Source organism: Myotis daubentonii, chromosome X, assembly GCF_963259705.1.
Source record: "Myotis daubentonii chromosome X, mMyoDau2.1, whole genome shotgun sequence".
Classification (NCBI taxonomy): Eukaryota; Metazoa; Chordata; class Mammalia; order Chiroptera; family Vespertilionidae; genus Myotis; species Myotis daubentonii.
Window position 1 is genome coordinate 136938374 of NC_081861.1, and position 22404 is coordinate 136960777.

At 43.9% G+C, this 22404-nt stretch overlaps 1 protein-coding gene across 6 annotated transcripts in view; it reads left to right on the forward strand.

Annotated features, from left to right (window-relative positions):
- MID1 (midline 1) overlaps positions 1-22404 on the forward strand; it is a 355756-nt gene that overhangs the window by 308093 nt on the left and 25259 nt on the right. For all 6 annotated transcript variants that reach the window (XM_059680037.1, XM_059680036.1, XM_059680040.1 and 3 more), the window contains 3 exons: positions 6049-6156; positions 13113-13261; positions 20893-21020. In XM_059680037.1, the coding sequence (XP_059536020.1) occupies positions 6049-6156; positions 13113-13261; positions 20893-21020 (385 nt within the window). The remainder of the gene's footprint in view (positions 1-6048; positions 6157-13112; positions 13262-20892; positions 21021-22404) is intronic.

The following is a 22404-nucleotide window of genomic DNA, read 5'->3' on the forward strand; positions in this document are numbered from 1 at the left end:
GTCTAATTAGCATATTACGCTTTTATTATTATAGATGTGCACAGAAAAATTTATACATGAATGTTCATAACTGATTGTATTTATAGTAACAACAACAAAAAAAATTCAAAAAGTCCACGTAATAAAGAATGGCTAACCAAAATATGGTGTAGCCCTAAAATGGAATATTATTTGGCATAAAAAATAATGAAGAATTGACACATGCTACAACATGGAAGAATTTTGAAAACATGATGCTAAGTGAATAAGCCAGACATAAAAAATCATGTATTGTTTGATTCCATTTACATGAAATATCCAGAACAGGCAAATCCATAAAAAGACAAAATGTAGAATTAGTGATTCTGTAAGCCTGAAGGGAGGTGGATCGTGAGAATGTGGAGTTTTTGCTATGGGTATGGGATTTCTTTTGGGAATGTTGAAAATGTTCTAAAATTCTAATGTGATGATGGTTACACAGCTCAGAATATACTAAAAACCACAAAACTATACACTTTATAAATTGATGAATTTTATGGTATGTGGAATATGTCAATAAGGCTGTGAAAGAAAGTCAACGTCCTGCCCTCCCTCTGCCAAAAAATCCTTAGGGCATAATTTGTGTCTACACAATCCTAGAAAACTAATAAATCTAATACCTGCATATTGAGTGCTTGCAGTATATCATGATAGCTACTTACTCATGATAGCTACTTACTTCATTGCATTTTACCTTGTCTCTTCTTGGAAGATCATTTTCACTATCCATTCACTCAACAGATAGTTTTTGAATGCCTCTTTTGTGCTAGATATGCCTCTGGGTGCTTGAGATAGATGCCTCATTTAATCCAGATCCCTGCCCTTACGGAGCTTGCATCCTATCCTATTAGATTTACTTAGCTCAAATACAACTTAGTTCTCAGGGCTCAGTTCTACTTTTCAAGTGTAGGATGCTACTTCCCAGAAATTCTCAGTTGTAGTCAGTTATTAATTTGAGTTTGAGGTCAAAAGGAAAGACTAGAAATTTCTTTGAGAATAGGGGAGTTTGAAGGGAAGCTAAAATGATGACAGAAAAGTAAGAAGTAAGGGAAATTGAGCATAATGATTAACTTCTTTGAAATACTAGCCTGAGTTCCACTTTCTGTACTTGTCCATCAGTGCATTTTTTAAAATTGTTCTTTTGTTACTAATCATTAAGCAAGCATATCTATGTGCTAATCTGACAGAGGACATGGTCTGGTGGTTTGCTGCGAATGGGCAGTGACCATTATCTTCTCAATAAGAAGATGTCTTGAGTAGTCTCTCTACTGTGTCTTATAATGATCAGGAATCAAAGTCAAGGAATCCTCGCCTCTGGAAACAGGACATGATTTCTGTGAACAGCCCCCAGTGGATTTGTATCCTGAACTCCTGACCCTACTTTCAGTTTATCTCATTCATAGAGAATGAAATGACTTCAGTTAAGTCAAGTATCCCGAATCAAAAGGGCTTAATGACTGGGCCAGGGCTCCTTCTGAGATATGCTAGAGTAATCAGTGCTATTGCCATTCTTCGTAACACTCCAGCTTCTCCTGCCCTGTGTTAAAAGCATAAAATGCATGCATGCTATCTCCATTTCCCACAGCTGTGGTTTCTTGGTCTCTGTGAATAAGTATTTTGGAATTGTCATGAGATGGAGGAAATAGCATGCTCGGAGTATTTCCCAAGCCCAGTTGCCAAGAATGAGCTCATCCTAACCCTCCCTGCATACAATGAGTCTTCAAAACTTCAAATACAAGCCATTCTATAATGATCTACCTTTCCAGGAGAATGACACGCTTTCGTTGTTGAACCTTGGTCTTTCAGAAGTGTAACAGAAGTGACATTTCAAATGATGTCTAAGTGCCCTAGCCAGTTTTGCTCAGTGGATAGAGTGTCGGCCTGCGGACTGAAGGGTCCCAGCTTTGATTCTAGTCAAGGGCACATGCCTGGGATGCAGGCTCGATCCCCAGTAGGGGGTGTGCAGGAGGCAGCAGATCAATGATTCTCTTATCATTGATGTTTCTATCTCTCTCTCCCTCTTCCTTCCTCTCTGAAATCAATAAAGAAATATATTTAAAAAATGATGTCGTAAGATTAATAAAATATTTAACTATCCTGTTTTTTTAAAAAAATGTATAGTGGAGGCACGCGGCGCAGCTCCCTTGCGAGCCTGGGCCCACCATGAGCCAAGGCCATGTCCGTGAGCGCCAAGGTCCACGACTATGAATCAGAGCCGGACCAGAACCAGGCCATTGGGAGGCCCAAAGGGAAGCTGGGCCCGGCCTCCGTGGTGAAGTTGGCCGCCAACCTGGCCACAGCGGGAGCTCGCTGGCGCTGGGCGAGGCCTGCCTGTGGCCCAAGTGCGGCGAGTGCCACTTCTGCAAGGACATGAAGAAGTTCGCCTTCCGTTTGCAACAGCATGGATGGCACTGGAGAGCATTATGCTGAGGGAAATAAGCCAGTCAGTGAAAGACAAATACCACATGGTCTCACTCATTTATGGATCATAAAGACCATTATAAACAACACAAATAGACACAGGCAGAGCAGCATCGAACAGACTGTCAAACTGCAGCGGGAAGGCCGGGGAGGGTTGGCGGGGGGGGGGGGGGGGGGGGCTTTGAGAGATCAACCTAAGGACTTGTATGCAGATAAGCATAGCCAATGGGCACAGACACTGGGAGGTAGGGGAGGCCGGGGGAAGGTCAAGGGGGGGAAAAAAGGAGACATATGTAACACTCTTTGTAATACTTTAAGCAATAAAACAACATTTTAAAAAAAGAAGTTTGGGGCCCCGGGCGGATGGAGCAGAGCTGCATCATGCCAGTGCTACCCCACACACCGTGTGTGTGCCTCCTGTGTGGCGAGGCAGGGAAGGCAGACGCTGTGGAAGAGGAAGGGGGCAAGTTTAACCTCATGCTCAAGGAGTGAACTTCCGGAGGAGGAGGCCCAGGCAGCAGGATTGTAAAAAGATCCCCCGGTGATGCTCACGTGCAGCCGAGGTGGAGAACCACTGCTCTAGGCAACAAGCCCCTCCTGCGCTTCAAGCAGGAACCGGAAGTCAACTTGCCTGAGGCGCCCCCACCAGACCAGGGGGAGCGACCATTTCCGCTCCAGCTCCCTCACCGCCAGGCCCAGCCCCGAGAGCGGAAGGTCAAGGTCACAAGGTGAAAACGCGCCGGAAACGGGAAACGGCGGCACCCGGAGAAGGAGCTGAGCAAGGACCTCCATCCCGAGATCCAGACGACGGAGAGCAGCCTGGCCAACACCAGCCCAGCAAGTCGGAGCCCGAGAGTGAGAACGAGGAGCCCAAGCGGCCCGTGGGCCTCTGCGAGCGCCCCGATCGCTTCAGCAAAGGGCCCGACGGCACCCCCTTCCCCCCCATCCCTCTGCCCACCAACTGCGACACCAGCCGGGGCCCAGCCTGCGCAGCCCACCCCTCGCCCTCTCCCGGCCCCCTCCTTCCGTGTCCCCCCCCCACCCCCCCAAGTGCCTGCAGATGGAGCAATACGTGATCCGGCCGCTGCCCATCCACCCCCCACCCGACTCGCTGCCCCTGGGCGACGGGGCCCACGTCATGCGCAGGAACCTGTGGCTGGCCGGCTTCAGCTACCTCAGCCACCAGGACCTGAGTGTCTGCATGCGGGTCTGCACCACCTGGAACCGCTGGTGCTGGGATAAGCGGCTATGGGCCCGCATCCACCTGAACCACTGCAGGCCCATCACGCCCCTGATGCTGAGCGGCATCATCCGGCACCAGCCCGTCTCCCTGGACCTCAGCTGGACCAATATCTCCAAGAAACAGCTGAGCTGGCTCATCCGCCGTTTGCCGGGGCTCCGACACTTGGTGCTGGCGGGCTGCTCGTGGATCGCGGTCTCGGCCCTCTGTACCTCCGGTTGTCCGGTGCTCCGGACCCTGGATGTCCAGTGGGTAGAAGGGCTGACGGATGCCCAGATGCGGCATCTCCTGTCTCCGCCCACAGATACAGGCCAGGCCAGATGGACCATCGGAGCAAGCTCCGCAACATCGTGGGGCTGCGTCTTGCGGGCCTGGACATCACCAACGCCTCCCTGCGGCCCATCAGCCGCCGCCTGCCCCTGCTCGCCGAGCTCCACCTGAGTTACTGTAACCACGTGACGGACCAGTCCATCAACCTGCTCACTGCAGTGGGCACCACCACCCGGGACTCCTTAACAGAAATCCACTTGTCAGACTGCAACCAGGTCACTGACCAGTGCCTGTCCTTCAAACGCTGTGGAAACATCTGTCATATTGACCTGAGGTACTGCCCGCAGGTCACCAAGGCAGGCTGTGAGCGGTTCCTCGCTGAAATGTCTGTGAGTGTCTGCTTTGGGCAACTGGAAGGAAAACTCCTGCAAAAACTGAGTTAGTCCAAGGACTAGTGTGGAAATATGGGGTGGGTGGGGGGAGGGAAAAAGACTTTCCAGAAACGAGGGCTTTCCTTCTCAATTTGAAACTTGCAACAACAGACCACGGGCCGATCCCATTTGGCAAGTCTTGCCAAGGCAATGCCGTTCCACCACCCATCTTGGGGATGAGTGAGCCGGACATTGGGGTTATTAGGAATAGTAACTGCGCTGCCTTATGGACCATTTCTAAGGCGGCCTTTACCAAGAAGACATTCCTGCTGGAGAGGAGGAACTTTGGAGAAATTCCTTTACTGAAGCATGAGCTTAGGAGTTTATCTGTTTGTGTGTGTGTGTGTGTGGGGGGGGGGTTGTGGTGGTGTTTTGTTCTGGACACCTCATTCCTTGCAACGCCAGGGTTTTGGTGTCAACATGAAGTGGACCACACATCTGCCGTCTTGACATACATTGTTTGGTTTTGTTACATCTTACAATATGAGGAATCATTTTTGTACAAATTGTTTCAGTTATTTATGCAAGGTGTGAGTGCATACCAGTGTTTTTATTGCTTTATGATTGCCAACTTTCCCGGTTTCCTGGGTAGGAGGGAACTTGCCCTGGACTTCATCAACACAAATACTCCATCTAGACGTGTGCCCAGACCTGGCAGAGCAGGCCGAGACCTTCCGGTTAAAGCATGTTTACCTGGAGGCGGAGAGCCTGCTTGGGACGTTAAGAAATTACATAAGCATGTTGTGCATATATGTAAAGTATAGTGGAAATAAGACACGTTGCCAAGGTGCCCCTGTATAGAATTCACCCTTTTCTCAAAAATTTTAAAATGGAACTTCAACCTTTGCACTTAGGAGGCTTTGCTCCAGCATGAGCTCTCGGACTCTACATCGATCTCATTTATACGGTGAGTCAAGAAGTAGAATCAATGACCCAACGTGGCCTTTCTTTTCCTTTTCTCTGTCCTTTGAAGTGTGAGCAGAGTTCTCGTTTCCGGTTTATAACATGGCTGTGTCCCAGTTGTGAAGATATGCATTCATATGTGCCATAGTTGTTTGGCGGTGTTTTCCTAGACCTTCCCGACTCGGTTTTACCTTTGTTGAATTTCTATAAACAATTGTACAAAAACAACAACAACAACCCCAAAATGTATAGTGATTAAATACAAAGTTGATATCTGTGCTTAAGGGAAAAGTTAAATGAATGTGATTTAATCTTGCTCCCTTGCTTTTGGAAAATTTGTCCAAAAGATACTGATAGTAATTTGTCCTCCATAAATGACTAATATTCATTTTTAAAACGTACTTTTGGTTGACGGGCTAAAATTATACTTTCGTTCAAAATATAAAAGCAGGCGTTGCAAATATATTTCAAGTGTCAATTTCTAACTAATTGGTAATAGCTATGTACATGTTGTGTTCAGAGATTTTGAGGCTGAGTCTGGCTTAGGAGAAAGACTGCTATCATTGGATAATAATTTTTTCCAGGAATGCTAGATGAGAAGTGAACATGTAAGTCCTTATGTTTGTCTTCTCTGCATATTGGAAGAAGTGTTAACATTTAACTATCTTTTCAGCAATCACCCAAAACATACTAGTCTACATTTAAAAGAACATTTGCTTAAAAACAAAGGCCAAATTAATGCTTACCATTTTATCTATCCTGTAGGTCAATGCATCACGTCAAGAAGCCAAATTGATGGAGGAGTGTGATCTTCTTATTGAGATCATTCAGCAAAGAAGACAAATTATTGGAACCAAGATCAAAGAAGGGAAGGTATGATTTCTAGGGCAGAAGATTTCATATGCTCTAGCTGGAGAAAATGTCATACTTCCATGCACTTTAGTAGCTTAAGAAATATTGAATATCTCCTTGTTCTATATTTTCTGTAATCTCCTTGTTAGTCTTTAAGACCTAGTTCAAAGCCCCTCATTTGGCCATTTTTTTCTCCACCCCTTTCTTTGTGTTATCATGGTCTCCTGTGCACACCCAACTATAGGAGGCAGCATGAAGCTCTGGTCTATTATAGCCACTGTTTCCCATCTCTTTCCATAGAGGAAAAGTTCATTTCATATTTATTGCTATGTCCTAGCAATTAATACAGTATTAAATAAATGTTTAAATGAATCAGACATTATACATATGTAAAAACTAGAAGTGCTTGCTCATGTCCTCGAGGGAATTTAGGTATGTATAATTTCCTGGTGGCAAAACTCCTATAGTTTCACTATATCACATACCCCTTTATGGATATGTTAATAGTATTTCTTTCTAATGTTTGATATTTAGTTTTTTTGTGTTTTTTAAATCTTTATTGTTTGCAGTTTTAAATTTCCTATGGCTTTACAGTAACCTATATTCAAAAAGCATTTTACACATTTATATTATATTCTTTATGACCACTTTCTTTACTTTTTTATTTTATTGTTTAAAGCATTACCAAAAGTAGTACATATGTCTCCTTTTTTCCCCATTGACCTTCCCCCGGCATCCCCTCCCCCTCCCCGCCCCCCCCGCACATGCCCTCCCCCCCCCCGCCCCGCCCCAGTGTCTTACCTCCATTGGTTATGCTTATATGCATGCATACAAGTCCTTTGGTTGATCCATTACCTCCCTCCCCAGCCTTCCCGCTGTAGTTTGACAGTCTGTTTGATGCTTTTCTTATTTATTCAAAATTAATTCAGAAACCATTGGTAACTTTAAAATCATCACTTTATTTTAAAATTACTTATATTTATATTGAAATACTTATGATCCATTTTATTTTACCCATTTCTCTGCCACCCTCAAAAGACAATATTGTAAATATTTAAGACAGAAACATTCATTCAAAATACAACAGATTCATGAATTTCTTTTATTATTGCTCATAATAAAATGTGTATCATTAAATCAAATTAGCAATGTTAAGTAGTACACAGCGATTACAATAGTTAATATTGTGTTCTGCTTCCTACAGAATTTTAAAGGTACTTCTAATATTATATAATGTTTAGATTACTTTTCCTATATAGATTGAAAAACACTTATACATTGTGATGGTGATCAGAAAAGTTGAAGTCAAATCAAAGCAAATAGTTGTTGAAGCTGTTACAGTGAATTAACAAATTTATATGTAATTGTTCTCTGGCCAAAGTCTGACTCAGATGTGTTGAGAAGCTACTTATTGCTGCTATAACAGATTACCTTAAGCTTGATGGCTTGAAACAACACAGATTTATTATCTATTCTTCTAGAGATCAGAAGTTCAAAATCAGTCTCATTGGGCTAAAGTCAAGATGTTGGCAGTGCTGTTTCTTTCTGTAGGCTCTGGGGCAGAATCCGCTTCTTGCTTTTCCTGCTTTTAGAGGCCACGCACATTCCTTGGCTCATGGCTTCTTCATCATGTCATTCTGACCTTTGCTTTCATCCTCAAATCTCTTTCTTTGACCCTCACTCTCCTGGTTCTTTTATAACAGTGGTTCTCACCCTTTTGGCCCTTTAAATACAGTTCCTCATGTTGTGACCCAACCATAAAATCATTTTCGTTGCTACTTCATAACTGTCATGTGGCTACTGTTATGAATCGTCAGGTCAATATCTGATCTGCAGGATGGTCTTAGGTGACCCCTGTGAAAGGGTCGTTCCACCGCCAAAGGGGTCGCGACCCACAGGTTGAGAACCACTGTTTTATAAGGACCCTTATAATTCCATTGGAATCACCTAGATAATCCATTAATATGATCAGAATATTGAGATTTGGTAAAGCTGGTACTGTGTACAAGAAAGTTGATCATATTCCTTTTGAAACTGTCTGAAATGTATCACTTTTTAAAAAGTGCATATTTGCTCATGGACATTATCTCAGAAGGAAATATTAGAAAGCAAATGTTACCTGGAAAAGATCAGTGCCTGGTTCAGCTTTCTTTTGAGTTACTTGGCACATGACCAAGGACTAGTTGATCCCAAACCCCAGAATTCACAGTGACTGAGTCCCTGGCCAGGGCATGTGGTATCAGTTATGTTTTGAAGAAAAGAAGAGCTGGGCAGAGAGGGTGAGTATGGATTTGGTGCCCTGTGAGGATGCCCAGGGTGGTGGCTGGACAGGCTGAGGACACTGAATCTAGCGAAGGGACAGTAGGGCCCTCTGACCAGCACTTGGGTAGCTGGAGATAGAAGTGGCGGAATCGTGGAGACCACAAAGGTGAATTTCACCTACTTCGTGAGTGCCTCCATCATCTCTGGTGCCAATCACAAAGCCATGAGGCCTGGTGGGAATAAGCTCACCACAAATCCTCACACTGGGGAGGCCGCCAAGCTGGCGACGTTGTTGCACATTAGTACATACTGGTCATTCCTGCCCTCAGAACATTGTGCATTCTTTGAAATAAATAGCTCGGCAGCCTTTATACTTAGATGAACTGCATGAGAGTCTCGAGCCATGAGACACCCTGGAAAAGAATTGTCTTATTTCTTCAGTAGTAGGGGATACATTTCATATCAACACATGAAAGCTGATGGAAAATTCCAGATTAAGCCAAGTATGCATTTTATGTTCACAGATCTAAGATATAAGGTCGCAGCTAAAGAGAAAAAGGGTCCTTCTCTTCACTGCTTTTATGTACTCTAACTCCCCCAAATTTAAGATGATTAACTTGGATTAAATGTTCAGGCTTTTCTGAAGCCTTACAGAAATGCTGAGTATGGACTTCATTGTCGGCTCAAATACTTGTGTCAATCGAGGATCAATTATTTGGCCATAGCAATATTGGGATCGGAACCCTACACACATATATAAGCATTTAAAATACATTCAAAGAAAAATCAAGGACTACTTTTAAAAGCATATTTAAGGTAATAATAAACAACCAATAAAATGATATAAATAGGTCTATGTCCCCACTAAAAGGACATTCCAACAGACAGAATATTTCCATGATGAGTATGGAATGAATTCCAAAAATGTCACTGTGGCAATCACACTGCCCCAACAATGCCACCTGAGAAAAGTTTCCCCTGCAGCAGTGACACATACATACAGAGAATCTTATGTATTCGTATCTACTTATTTCTTTTAAAAAATTTCACCCTGGCCAGGGTGGCTCAGTTGGTTGGGCATCGTCCCATGCACCAAAAGGTTGCCAGTTCCATTCCCAGTAAGAGCACATGCCTGGGTTGCCAATTCAATCCCCAGCAGAGGGAATGCAGGAGGCAACTGATCAATATTTCTCTCTCGCATCAATGTCTCTCTCTCTCTCTCCCCCCCCTCCCTTCCTCTCTCTTTAAAAGTCAATAGAAATTTTTTTTTTACAAAATCATATTTCATTTTGTCAGATTTTTCAAATAACACATTAAAAAGTGGTTTATAATGAAATTAGTATTTTGCTAAATGCTCAGTGTCTGATTCTCAAGTGCTATACCATGTAGGATAGTGTTTCACCGAGTGGTGCAAATCAGTGCCATCTGATTAGAATCATTTAAGTCGGCAAACTTTTTTTGTAAAGGTACAAGCCAGATTATAACTATTTTAGGCTTTGCCATATGGTCTCTGTTGCAACAGCTCACGTCTGCCCAAAGTTGTAGTGTGAAGTCAGCCATAGATTCAAAAATGAATGAATGTGGCAGTGTGCCAATAAAAGTTTATTTATACAAATAGGGTTCGTGCTGGATATGGCCCACAGACCATAGTTTGGGAACACCCAACTTAGAACAATGGTTTTCTCTTTTCTTTTTTTAAATGAAACCTATAGTAAGAAATACATGTAACATCAAATTCAGCATAGACACGCAATAACAAAAAAGGTTTTCTAAAACATAACTTGCCCTTTCTACCAGAAATGCACTCTGCTACTTTTTTTCTCCTCCCCTCTCCTCTTCTATTTAGTTTTTTTTTTTAATGCTAGCCCTGAGCATACTAATGATTCATCACCTACAGTTCAAAAAGCTTTCATTGCTTGTTAAAATGCTGATTCCTGCTGCTCTGCCAATTACAGCTCCTTACCTAGGACATTGGAGAGGGACTGCAAACAACTCATTTTTCCTTTAAAAAAAATCCCCAGCTGATTCTTGTGCACACGGGGTTTGAAAAGTTCCAGTCTGGTCTATTGGATGGAATTGTACACTGAACTAAAATTAAAATTATGCCAACAATTGTTTTCTGTAAAACATTCCCATATTTTCAAAGGAGGCTCTTATTTTGGCTTGCTTCAACTTATGCATGACTGAAGGCTTCTTTTCTTTTCCACTTATGTCACTTTTAATTTCCAGTATCATGACTGAAGAAAAGAAAGAAGAAAATAGAGTTCAAGCATCGTTACATGTGTGAACTATGTGGTCCCTAATAGGCATGCCAAAAGGATAAGTGATTGACATGAAGTTATTCTAAGGGAATATTTTGACTTTCTTTTTCTTTTGTTAGAATTGTATTAAACATCTTCAATTCTGCCATATAATTGAAAGCATTCTTTATGTTGTCTAATTAAATATTCCATGTACTGGCTTTATTCTAGGGCAGTGATGGCGAACCTATGACACGTGTGTCAGAACTCATTTTTTTGGTTGATTTTTCTTTGTTAAATGGCATTTAAATATAGAAAATAAATATCAAACATATAAGTCTTTGTTTTACTATGGTTGCAAAGATCAAAAAATTTCTCTATGTGACACGGCACCAGAGTCAAGTTAGGGTTTTTCAAAATGCTGACACACCGAGCTCAAAAGGTTCGCCATCACTGTTCTAGGGACTTGAAGTCATTTTTCCTTCCTCTGACATTTTCTCATGGACATGTTCTCATATCTGGAATTGGACTCTGCCTTTCTTAGCTTTACCTCTGGATATAATGATGTTAGAAGCTCAGTTCTACTTGGTGGAAAATAAGTGTTCTTTCATTCAACTAATGAACACAGTTCATCTACTGCAGGTGGTCACTATAAGCATAGTGAGGGGAGTCTTTTACCAGGCTTGAGACCACATCTCGGTTGCCCCAAAGTTCGGACACTTCTTTCCTTAAATCTTTACTTTCCAGAACTTCTCTCGCTCTGGCCTGAAATCTTGTGGCCGCTGCCTCTCCATTCAGCATTCATTTCCTCTGTTTTCCGTAGTGCGACAGAGCTGGAATTGGATGTTCCTCGGAGGCCTCCAGCTCTGGCATCCCCTTCCTTCCTTTGCTTCGATGAGACTTGCATGGGGATGAGAATGATGACTTGGAGAAAGCAGGAATTTCTTGGAGTGAGCAGGAATTCTGGAGGGAGCCTGAGCCAGCCTTGTCTGCAAGACAGATGACCTGGCCTCTTCCCTAGCCTTTCACCCGCGGCTGTTTTCCATTCCGGAACGATCAGAAAGCCAGCCAAGACCTGGCCCCGGCTGTGTGGACGGGGGCACTAGGCACCCGGCAATTCCAATTAGCAGTCTAATTTTATCTTGGCTTCTGGCCAGAGGGCTTCATCTCGCAGCACATTGCCAACGCCAGAGCCAACGGTCAAGTGGGTTACGGTGGACTTATCTTGGCCTGCCCCCGAGGTTATGGTCAATTACGTTGGAGGGTCCTTTTCAAGTAAGACAGAATCGGGGGGTGGAATGAAGGCTGGAACCAAGCATGCATTTTTATCCCGACTGGGAAATGCTTATCAAAATAGTTCTTAGTTATCAAGTGAGCACAAAGTGCCTGGAAATGACGTTCCCAGGGAGGGGAAATGGCCCAGCTGTGCTTTTTTTGGCTTTCTCTCATCTGCTCAACAGGAAAAATATTAATCAATGGAAAAAATGCTCACTTTCTGTTCATTTAACACGTGAGTTTTAGATAGTGTGGGGAACTCATAAGACCTAATGTTTTTTATATCACAGTTTTATACCATGGGTTGCAAAGAACTTTTTTTTTTAAATATATTTTATTGATTTTTTACAGAGAAGAAGGGAGAGAGATAGAGAGTTAGAAACATCGATGAGAGAGAAACATCGATCAGCTGCCTCCTGCACACCCCCTACTGGGGATGTGCCCGCAACCAAGGTACATGCCCTTGATCGGAATCGAACCTGGGACCCTTCAGTCTGCAGGCCGACGCTCTATCCACTGAGCCAAACCGGTTTCGGCTGCAAAGAACTTTTTACACAATGGCTTTTACTGTACCATAGAGATGTGATGTTTTCTTGATGGCAAAGCTGAAAACGAAGACACAGTTCCAGCCTGCTCTGCCATCTTACTGTAATGGGGTGTAGTAGTCAAGGCAAGAGGCCCGGTGACCTTCTGTAACTTACCACTGAGCAACACCTTCCTCCCATCAACAGGGAAGCAATTCGCAATTCAGTGTTTCTTCATAAAACAAATTAGCAACACTTCTCCAGGGAGATAAAGAATATCTAAGACAGTGGTTCTCACCCTTCTGGCCCTTTAAATACAGTTCCTCATGTTGTGACCCAACCATAGTTATTTTCGTTGCTGCTTCCTAACTGTCATATTGCTACTGTGATGAATCGTCATGTCAATAGCTGATAGGCAGGATGGTCTTAGGCGACCCCTGTGAAAGGGCTGTTCCACCGCCAAAGGGGTCGCGACCCACAGGTTGAGAACCGCTGATAAGAGCAGACTCCATAACAGATGGCTGTATTTCCCTATCTCCCTGAGCCTACGTTTTGACCTTGTATTGAAGGACGGCTTACATACAACAAAATGCGCGCATCAGAAGGGTCTAGCTAGCCCGGTGCACTTTCACTGCACGAGGAGACTCGTGTAACGCTCTCCGTGCTTCTCTCCAAGGTGATGAGGCTCCGCAAGCTGGCCCAGCAGATTGCCAACTGCAAACAGTGCATCGAGCGCTCGGCATCCCTCATCTCCCAAGCGGAGCACTCGCTGAAGGAGAATGACCACGCCCGCTTCCTGCAGACGGCGAAGAATATCACGGAGAGGTGAGTGCGGGGCCGCTGGGGAGGTAGCTGCTGAGCTGCTGTGTCTCGGGTGTGATTGGTTGGCCTTGCCCTCGCCTTGCTTTTGTTTTCATTTTCAAGGCTGAGTAGGGACAGAATAGACGCTTTGAGTTGCTTTGTCCCCGCTGAAGATGCTTCCCTTTGACATGTCGGGGACTTTTCAGTAGCAGCCTGGAGTTCAGGGCCTTTGAAATAAGAGGCCACCAGTTCGAAAGAATACAATCGGCCTGCTTTTGAAGCGGGGGAACTTATGAGGGCACAAAAACAGCACGCATTGTGACTCCCAGGCCTGATCTTATCATACTCTTGATCGTAAAGAATCAGGAAGAAGGAAAAAACATAAAAGGGAATCTTTTCTTCCATGTCAAGGCTCATCTACGGAAGAAAAATGGGCCAGGTGTTCTCTGTTAGGCCTGTTCTATTTGGTTGAGAAGTTTCACCTCCTGAAAAGGTCAAGGCCAACTCACATGGGAGAGGAAGGACCAAACTGTCAACCTCATACCTCCCGCTTTTAAAATACACTTTATTCCAGGATAGGAAACATAAAAATGATATCACGTGACTGTTTAGTGGGCAGTAAACCTGGCGTGGTCAGTGCTCCGTCAGTGCGTGTACTTGATCGGCATAAACATTACTGACCTTCACCGGTGCCAGCACCTATAGCCATCCCAGTGGAGCCCAAGCAAAGCACCGAACACCACCTTAGTGACATCTCCATAATCAGTGCAGATGGCCTTGACCTTTTATTCATTCTAATTTTCACAGTCAGCTGCCCTGCCCCTTAGACGACACAATCGAATCCTATTGCTAGAAGACGCCGGACAGCTCCTTCATGCTGGTCTTTCTCCCCGAGCAGGAGTCTGCAAGCTTTTTCTGTAAAGGACCAGAGAGTAAATACTTTCAGCTATGCTGATTATAAGGTCTCGGTCACACCTACTTAACTCTGCCACTGTACCTCTACAACAGCCTATATAGATAATATGGAAATGAATGGGCGTGGCTGTGTTCCAATAAACCACATAAAAACGGGGGGTGGGGGGTAATATGGGGATAAGGAGAAAGAAAACGAACATTTATTAAGTGCTCGCTTGTGCTGGACACTGCTAATTCTCAAAATATCACATAAAGGTAGGCATGGATATTTTCATTTTCATCGTTCTTTCAATGAGAGTAATGTACAGTATTTTTACAAGTTTGGTCTAGTATACAACCAACTTCATTGTGTTATTTCTTAAATTTCCTTCTACGACTGGTTGGATAGTTTTCTCTTCCAAAGTATGTGGATAAGAGCTGATTCTCATCCCTCTTATATCCTTAAAATGATCTCCTTTCTTCTGTCAGAGAAGCCAGTTCCTTCCTCATGACTTCTAAGTTCCAAGTGTTTAATTGTGTTCGTTGTTCTCATCTGAACTATATCTGATTGCTTCATATTCATCTGAAAATTAAAAACTGCAAGCAGCACTAGTACTCATGTACCCAGGACACTCTCCTAGACAGCGAGTACACTTAATCATGCTTTCCAACTGGGACCCAAGAGTACCTTTCTCCAGCTATAAATCATGAGCTGTCCAGATGAAATGGCTATTGTGAGCAGCCTTTCTCATCAATCCCTAAAAATTAGATGAAGTATAATGGAAAAAGTCTCACATAGCGAGGGGAGAGAATAATGACCCCATAATAGTGACGATAGAACATTCTGAAAGAAGACCTGCGTTTCAAGTACAACACAAGCACATGGACTCCCACATGTGATCTCCTTCACATACAACAGGTTGTATGTGGTTCCATTCAGCTCTACCTATATCAATCCCCACTCATCAAGAACAGAAACATGGCCGATTTCCCTTTCTACAAATGGGTTGTATATTATATTCTCAAGCCACGCTAATGTACAATTCTTGGTGTGATTATGGACTTTTATAAAACTATGTTAAATAAGCAAAACTATTCACTAAATCCAGGCATAAGGAAGTTGGCCTCCTGCTTATGAGAAGTCTAAACCAGTGGTCAGCAAACCGCGGCTCGCGACCCACATGCGGCTCTTTGGCCCCTTGAGTGTGGCTCTTCCACAAAATACCACGTGTGGGCACGCACGTACAGTGTGATTGAAACTTCGTGGCCCATGCGCAGAAGTCGGTGTTTTGTGAAAGAGTCACACTGAAGGGGGCAAAGAGCCGCATGTGGCTCGCGAGCCGCGGTTTGCCGACCACTGGCTTAGTAGAGCTTATGGATAATATTGGGCTGCTCCTTAACACTTGTGAGCACTTCTGCTCCTAAGTTCCTGGTGGGCAGGACCTGCAGCCATCTTGTTTTCACCACTGTAGCCCCAGCGCATAGCCAACTGCCTGACATGAATAAATGAGTGAACAAATCTCTAAAATAGGACCGATGACTCCTACCAAACATGGTTGTTGGAGGGAGACAATGAAATCATGTAGCCCAGCTCCTGTCACAAGATGTCCATGCAACCAGTGCACATTCTCCTCCTTCCCCCTCACGCTGTGGATGCCAGTGGACGGTGTCACATACCATATTCTCAAGCTACACTAATGTAGAGGTCTTTGGTGTGATGGTATATGTATCATTATAAAATTACATTAAATAAGCAAAACTCTTCACTAAATCCAAGCAAAGAAAAGTTGATCTACTACTTATAAGAAATCTAAAATTAAAACTACTCTTCATCCGGCCCGAGGGGCTTAGTTGGTTGAGCGTCATCCTGTGCACCAAAAGGTTGCTGGTTCGATTCCCAGCCAGGGCACATACCTGGGTCTCAGGTTCAATTCTCTCTCTCTCTCTCTCTCTCTATCTCTCTCTCTCCCCCTCCTTCCCTCTCCCTCCCTCCCTCTCGCTTTCTCGCTCCCTCTCTAAGCATGTCCTCGGTGAGGATTAAAAAAATAAAATAAAAAGCCACTCTTAGTAGCAAATTATCTGCATGAAGAGTATGGTAAAAAGAAAGTTCCCTCTGAGCAGTATCCATTTTTTCAGAGTTCTTAGGAGGGGCTCAACTCCACAAGGTGACCTCTTTGTCCCTCACCAGCACAGGCAGTTCCAAGATCCATCAGACTTTCCCAGAATACAATGCCAAGAACTCCAGCTGTCAGCTCTGGGGAGATGTACTTGATTATAAGAATCAGAGCACATCTGATGAATGGTTTTTTGTTTTGTTTTTGTTTTTTAAATCCTCACGCGAGGATATTTTTCCACTGATTTTTAGAGAGAGTGGAAGAGAGAGGGAAATACAGAGAAAAACATCGATGTGAGAGAGACACATCGATTGGTTGCCTCCTGCATACTCCCTGACCAGGGCCCGGGCCAGGGAGGAGCCTGCAGCCGCGGTACGTGCCCTTGACCGGAATCGAACCCAGAACCCTTGTGTCTGCAGGCCAATGCTCTATCCACTGAGCCAAGCCGGCTAGGGCTAGTGCATGGTTTTGAAGTGTGTTCTGCAGGGTGTTAATTGGCATTAAAACACCAAGGTCGAGGAGCCAAATGCATTTGGGAAATCCTGAGCTGACCAAAGTAGGCCATGTTCGGTTTCTGAGACCTCGTCAGGTTTTACCACGGGAATGTGCCTTGTGGACTGCCCACCTGAGAGAGGCACAGTTAAGCGCCATTGGCAGGGGTTGGGCACGGAGGTGGGGATATTAGGCAGGAAGGGTAGAGTGTCTTCCCCTGGCACTGACTGTTTGGCAGAAACCTTCTGGAAAAGTAGCCCCATGTGGCTGCTAGCAACTGAGTGTCATGGAGCTTAGGGGCATCAGAGTAGACAGACAGGGAGTAATGCGCAGCCCCCCTATTAAGCATCAAGCTGTGACACAGTGCCCTCATTTGCCCCGATACCTTAAAACCTTAGTGCACATACCCACAAGCATGCACACACGTGTACTCACATACGTGCGTGCGTACACGAGCACACACACACACACACAGTCGTGAGTGTAAAAGGGAGGAATTGAGAAAGTGGCATACACTGATGGCCCAGGTGGATTTTGGCAACTTATCTGAAAGGCCAGAAGATGGGCAACAAGGATTTGGGGAATAAAAACACAGCCTAAAATGTTGAAATTGGCAGAGCTCCCCTTGGCCGTCACTCCAATTAAGAATTTGAAATTGTAGCCAAAGATAAATATCTTGCCTTCCATAAAAAAATGTGTTGGTGTTAAAAGCTGCAGGAGTCTCCAAAGAGCCTTGCTGTCAGTCTTTGCCTCCCAGGCTTAGGAACTTCCAGCCTTTCCATTCCCATTCCCCAAAGTTCCCGCCATCCACATGGCAGGCATTTTTATCAGTGTCGCTGGACCAAAGCATGTTTTATTTCATTGCGTGTGGCCCATAGAGCCAGCAGGAGCTTAGGAATGAAATCTATTTTGGATGAGCCTAAACAGAGGCTTCTGCCACTGGACAGAAAAAGTGCCAAAGCAAGATTATCTGTTGAGAGCAATTGAGAGCCTCTAACCCAGCGGTTCTCAACCTGTGGGTCGCGGCCCCTTTGGGGATCGATCGACCCTTTCCCAGGGGTTGCCTAAGACCATCCTGCAGATCAGATATTGACATGATGATTCAGAACAGTAGCAACATTCCAGTTATGAAGTAGCAATTAAAATAATTTTATGGTTGGGGCATAACATGAGGAACTGTATTTAAAGGGCCAGAAGGTTGAGAACCACTGCTAACCTGTTGAGCACAAGATCCGTGTTACATGTGTAAGGCAGGGAAACGCAATAGAAAATCAGGCACTTGTTTCATAATAACTCATTGCAATTCTCCCTACTGGACACCGTGACACAGAATCAATTGGGGTTTCACTTTGAAATTTCTATTTGAGGAGTTCAGTGGGCACTATAGCATTTCTTTGTCTTCATTTTATTTTTCAGTTAGAGTTTACATTATTATGTTGTATTAGTTTCAGGTGTAGAGCATTTCTTTTTTCCCCCAAAAAAATACTTTTATTGATTTCAGAGAGGACGGGAGGGGGAGAGAGAGAGAGAGAGAGAGAGAGAGAGAGAGAGACAGAGACAGAGACAGAGAGACAGAGAGAAACATTAATGATGAGAGAGAATCATTGATCATCTGCCTCCTGTACTCCCCCACTGGGAATTGAGCCTGCAACCAGGCATGTGACCTTGGCCAGAATCAAACCCGGGACCCTTCATCCGCAGGCTGACGCTCTATCCACTGAGCAAACCAGCTAGGGCTAGAGCATTTCTTTTAACTTTTCTGCATTGTTGCAAATTCTTTGGGCTCTTCAGTACATGGCATACTTTAAGGGCTTAGTAAGTATTTGCTGAACAACACTAGGATCTCTCTGAGTTTTAAGGAGTTTTTGTGTTTACGGGTCATAAGGAAAGCATTTTTAAAAATTATTTTTATTGATTTATTTAGCGAGGGCGAGAGAGAAACATCTATGTGCGAGCACAACATTGGCTGCCTCCTGCTTGCCTCCTACTAGAAATCGAACCCGCAACCCTACTATGCACGGGCTGGCACCCAATCAACCGAGCCACAACAGCCAGGGCAGGAAGGCATTTTTTAAATACAGTTTGACCATATCCCTTTATTCATTAGTTTACATTAGCAGTTATGACCATATCCCTTTACTCATTAGTTTACATTAGCAGTTATTAGTCACAATAATTAGTCCAATTCCCTTGGGTGCAATATTTAGCAAACAAAATCATAACTGTTATTCACTGCTTCTTGGCAAAAGGGTAAGTAAGGTAGTGAGTGTAGATTCTCCACTCTCACTCATGCGCTTATAAAGGGTGTCCCAAAATTCACGCAAGAAGTAATTTTGATAGAAAACACAGGTTTATAATTAAAAATTGTAAATTGTTTATTGATTCATAAAGTATCCAGTCTAGGGTTATGTATGGAATAGCACCTCAGGTAAATGGCCTCCAGGGCTTTGCTGGCACATACGCAAAGCCGTGGTCTTCAGTGGTCTTCATTGTCCCTGCTCCTGGGCCATCATTGGTACTTGGTCATGCTTATCAAATTGAAGGGATTGACATCAAAGGGCAACAGATATTAGAATCTGATTCAATAAACCAAGTAAAATTAGGCTTTTATTTGTTGTTGTTGTTGTTGTTGTTAATGCTCATGCAAAATTCAAATCTTGCGTGAATTTTGGGATGCGTGAATTTTGGGACACCCTTTAGCTCTTCTTTCAGATCCCAATGTCATTCTGACGATTTTTCCTCTACTTCTCTCCCACTACAGCACTGAAAATGTGCCGGCGCATTTTGAGCATTTCACAGGTGTAAATTGTTTTTATTGAGGTGAAATTCACATAACAGAATTAACCATTTTTACATATGCAATTCAGTGGTATCTAGTCCATTCACAGTGTTCTACAATTACTACCTCTAATCAAGTTCCAAAATATTTTCATCACCCCATACCAGTGGTCGGCAAACTGCAGCCCCTTGAGTGTGGCTCTTCCACAAAATACCACGTGCGGGCACGCACGTATAGTGCAATTGAAACTTCGTGGCCACACTCAATGGGCCAAAGAGCCGCATGTGGCTCGTGAGCCGCAGTTTGCTGACCACTGCTCCATACCCATGAGCAGTCACTCTACATTGCTGCCTTGCCCCGGCCCCTGGCAACCACCAGCCTACTTTTGATCTCTGTGGGTTTGCCAGTTGTGAACATTGATACTTACCTATACCTTGCTGTAGGGCAGCGGTTCTCAACCTGTGGGTCGCGACCTCTTTGGGGGTCTAACGACCCTTTCACAGGGGTCACCTAAGACCATTGGAAAACACATCTATAATTACATATTGTTTTTGTGATGAATCACTATGCTTTCATTATGTTCCATTTGTAACAATGAAATCGGGGGTCACCACAACATGAGGAACTGTATTAAAGGGTCGCGGCATTAGGAAGGTTGAGAACCACTGCTATAGGGTTTATAAATGAGAAGTCTAACCTGCAACCCTAAGTGAAGAGGAGAAGCAGTGCGTCCATTGAGGGCGTCTGTGAGAAAGCTCATAAATATTTTCCATGCCATCTGCTGGGAATATGGTGCCAGAAAATGAATACAATGAGAATGAAAATGAGCCAGACAAAAACTCCTTTTTTAATGTTTATTTTAGAGAGAGGCTAGCTATTGATTAAACTCATCCAATATCAGGAAACATTCTTTTTTCATCTTTACTTTGCCTTTTATGCAGTTTGAAATTTTGGAGACTCCTCTTTGAAGTGGAGCAGGGTCGAGTCTGAAAGGAACAAACAGTTTCCCAGGCAGATGTGTGAAGAAATGCCTGCAGCTATGTGCTTCTCACTGGGGTTCGATGTGATGGGGCCAGGCTGTTAAATACACAGCAACATGAAATATGAATATTCTTTCTCCTCCATGGGGAATTTCCCCCCTCAATAGTAAAAAGGAATAGGGAAGCCATTTCCGGTTCCCCTGCCTTTCCTTTAAGCTCAAGTTCATTTGTATTGTGTCTCTGTATTATGCTGGTTCCACGAATCTTTTTACGGCTCAGGTGTAAAACAGCACTATTTTTAAATTACATTTCTTTTCTGTGATTTTTTAAAATTGTATGTCAATATAGCGAAAGCCATCTTAACATTGCTAAAAAGTTGTTTTGTTTAAATTACAGAGTCTCCATGGCAACTGCATCTTCCCAGGTTCTAATTCCTGAAATCAACCTTAATGACACATTTGACACCTTTGCCTTAGATTTTTCCCGAGAGAAGAAATTGCTAGAATGTCTGGATTACCTTACAGGTACTGTATTTGTGGGTGGTGGTTGTTGTTTTATATTGTGTATATTCATGATACCACACTTTGCCACCAGGTCAGTTCCCTAAAAACCAGGGATACATGTAGGCTTCTGATTGAGGAATGGAGTCTAATAATCCCAGAAACAATTTCTGGCACTCTTTTTTTCTCAATGAAAATGACATAGTCCGAGACTAATTGAGGATACAGGAAAAAAGAGAATCTCCATCATTAAAAGCATACTTACACCATTCCCTTCACTCTTAGAGCATGGGTAAGGCAAATGATAGCCTTGTTGCTCGTCAAAGTGATACGTAGGGAAACGTAGCTATTTTCCATTTCATGGCAGCAGGGCACCTGTCTCTTACAGTCCGTTGGCAGAGGAAAAAATGAAAGCTAACTTTGATAGCTAACATCACCCTGCCCCAAGCCTTTGTATTCACAGCCCTGTCTAATCTCTGTAACATCAAATGGAGGTAGGGCATTGTAACCCTCATTTTGCAAACGGTGGAGGTCATCCATCTTGCTGGAGGTCAGATAGCTAGGCAACAGCAGAAGCAGGTTTTGGCTTGGGTCTGTTCAGACTCCCAAGCCCTCTGCTCTTTCTAGCAAAAGACTACATTTCATCTTGGCCAAGGTCACCGCGACAAACAGTTCCCCAAATCACGTTTGAATTCCTCGTGCCCTGTTTCAATCCTGTGCGTTCTGATAAGCATGATATTGGGAAGTCCAGCTTAAAAACCCAAAGCAACAACAAGAAAAAAACCCCTCAGGCGAGTCCTATTCCTAACCATGCTTCCAAATTTTTCTGTGCTGTTAACCTCTGAAGTGGGAGCTGAAAACACTGGCTGGGAGAATGTGGACTGTTTAGATGACCTTGTTTGTGTTAGCGGAAGCCACCCGTGCCTGTGGCTGCAGGAAGGCTCGGTGGATCTAGTGAAGCCAGATGTGCACTGAGCTCAGGCTGTGCAGCCCCCGGGGGACCACATCCCTAACTCGGCGCGGCGGCAGCATCTCCACTCCAAGGCCATGTGTGCGTGTTTACGGGAAGGCGGAGGAGAGGGGAAGCATTGTGTGGCGTTGGTTTTTACAGTCTGCACAGAAAGCGAGGAGTTCCGTATTCAAGGAGCGTTGTACCCAGAAGATCAGTTTTTTCTTTGCAAGGACCTGAGGTGCTCCTTTCAGGCTTTCTGCATTTACAAGGGAGACGAGTCAGCCCACCAGCTTTGTCTCATGTCATTCTTCTTTCAAACCATATCACTCCTACTAAGGAAAGAAATCAACTCACAGAGCATTTACCAGGAAGAGCCAAACTTGGTTTCAAGTATTTATGAATGTAATGCTGTCCTTTTTTAACCTTTTATCTCTGAGATGTATCTAAACTAACACT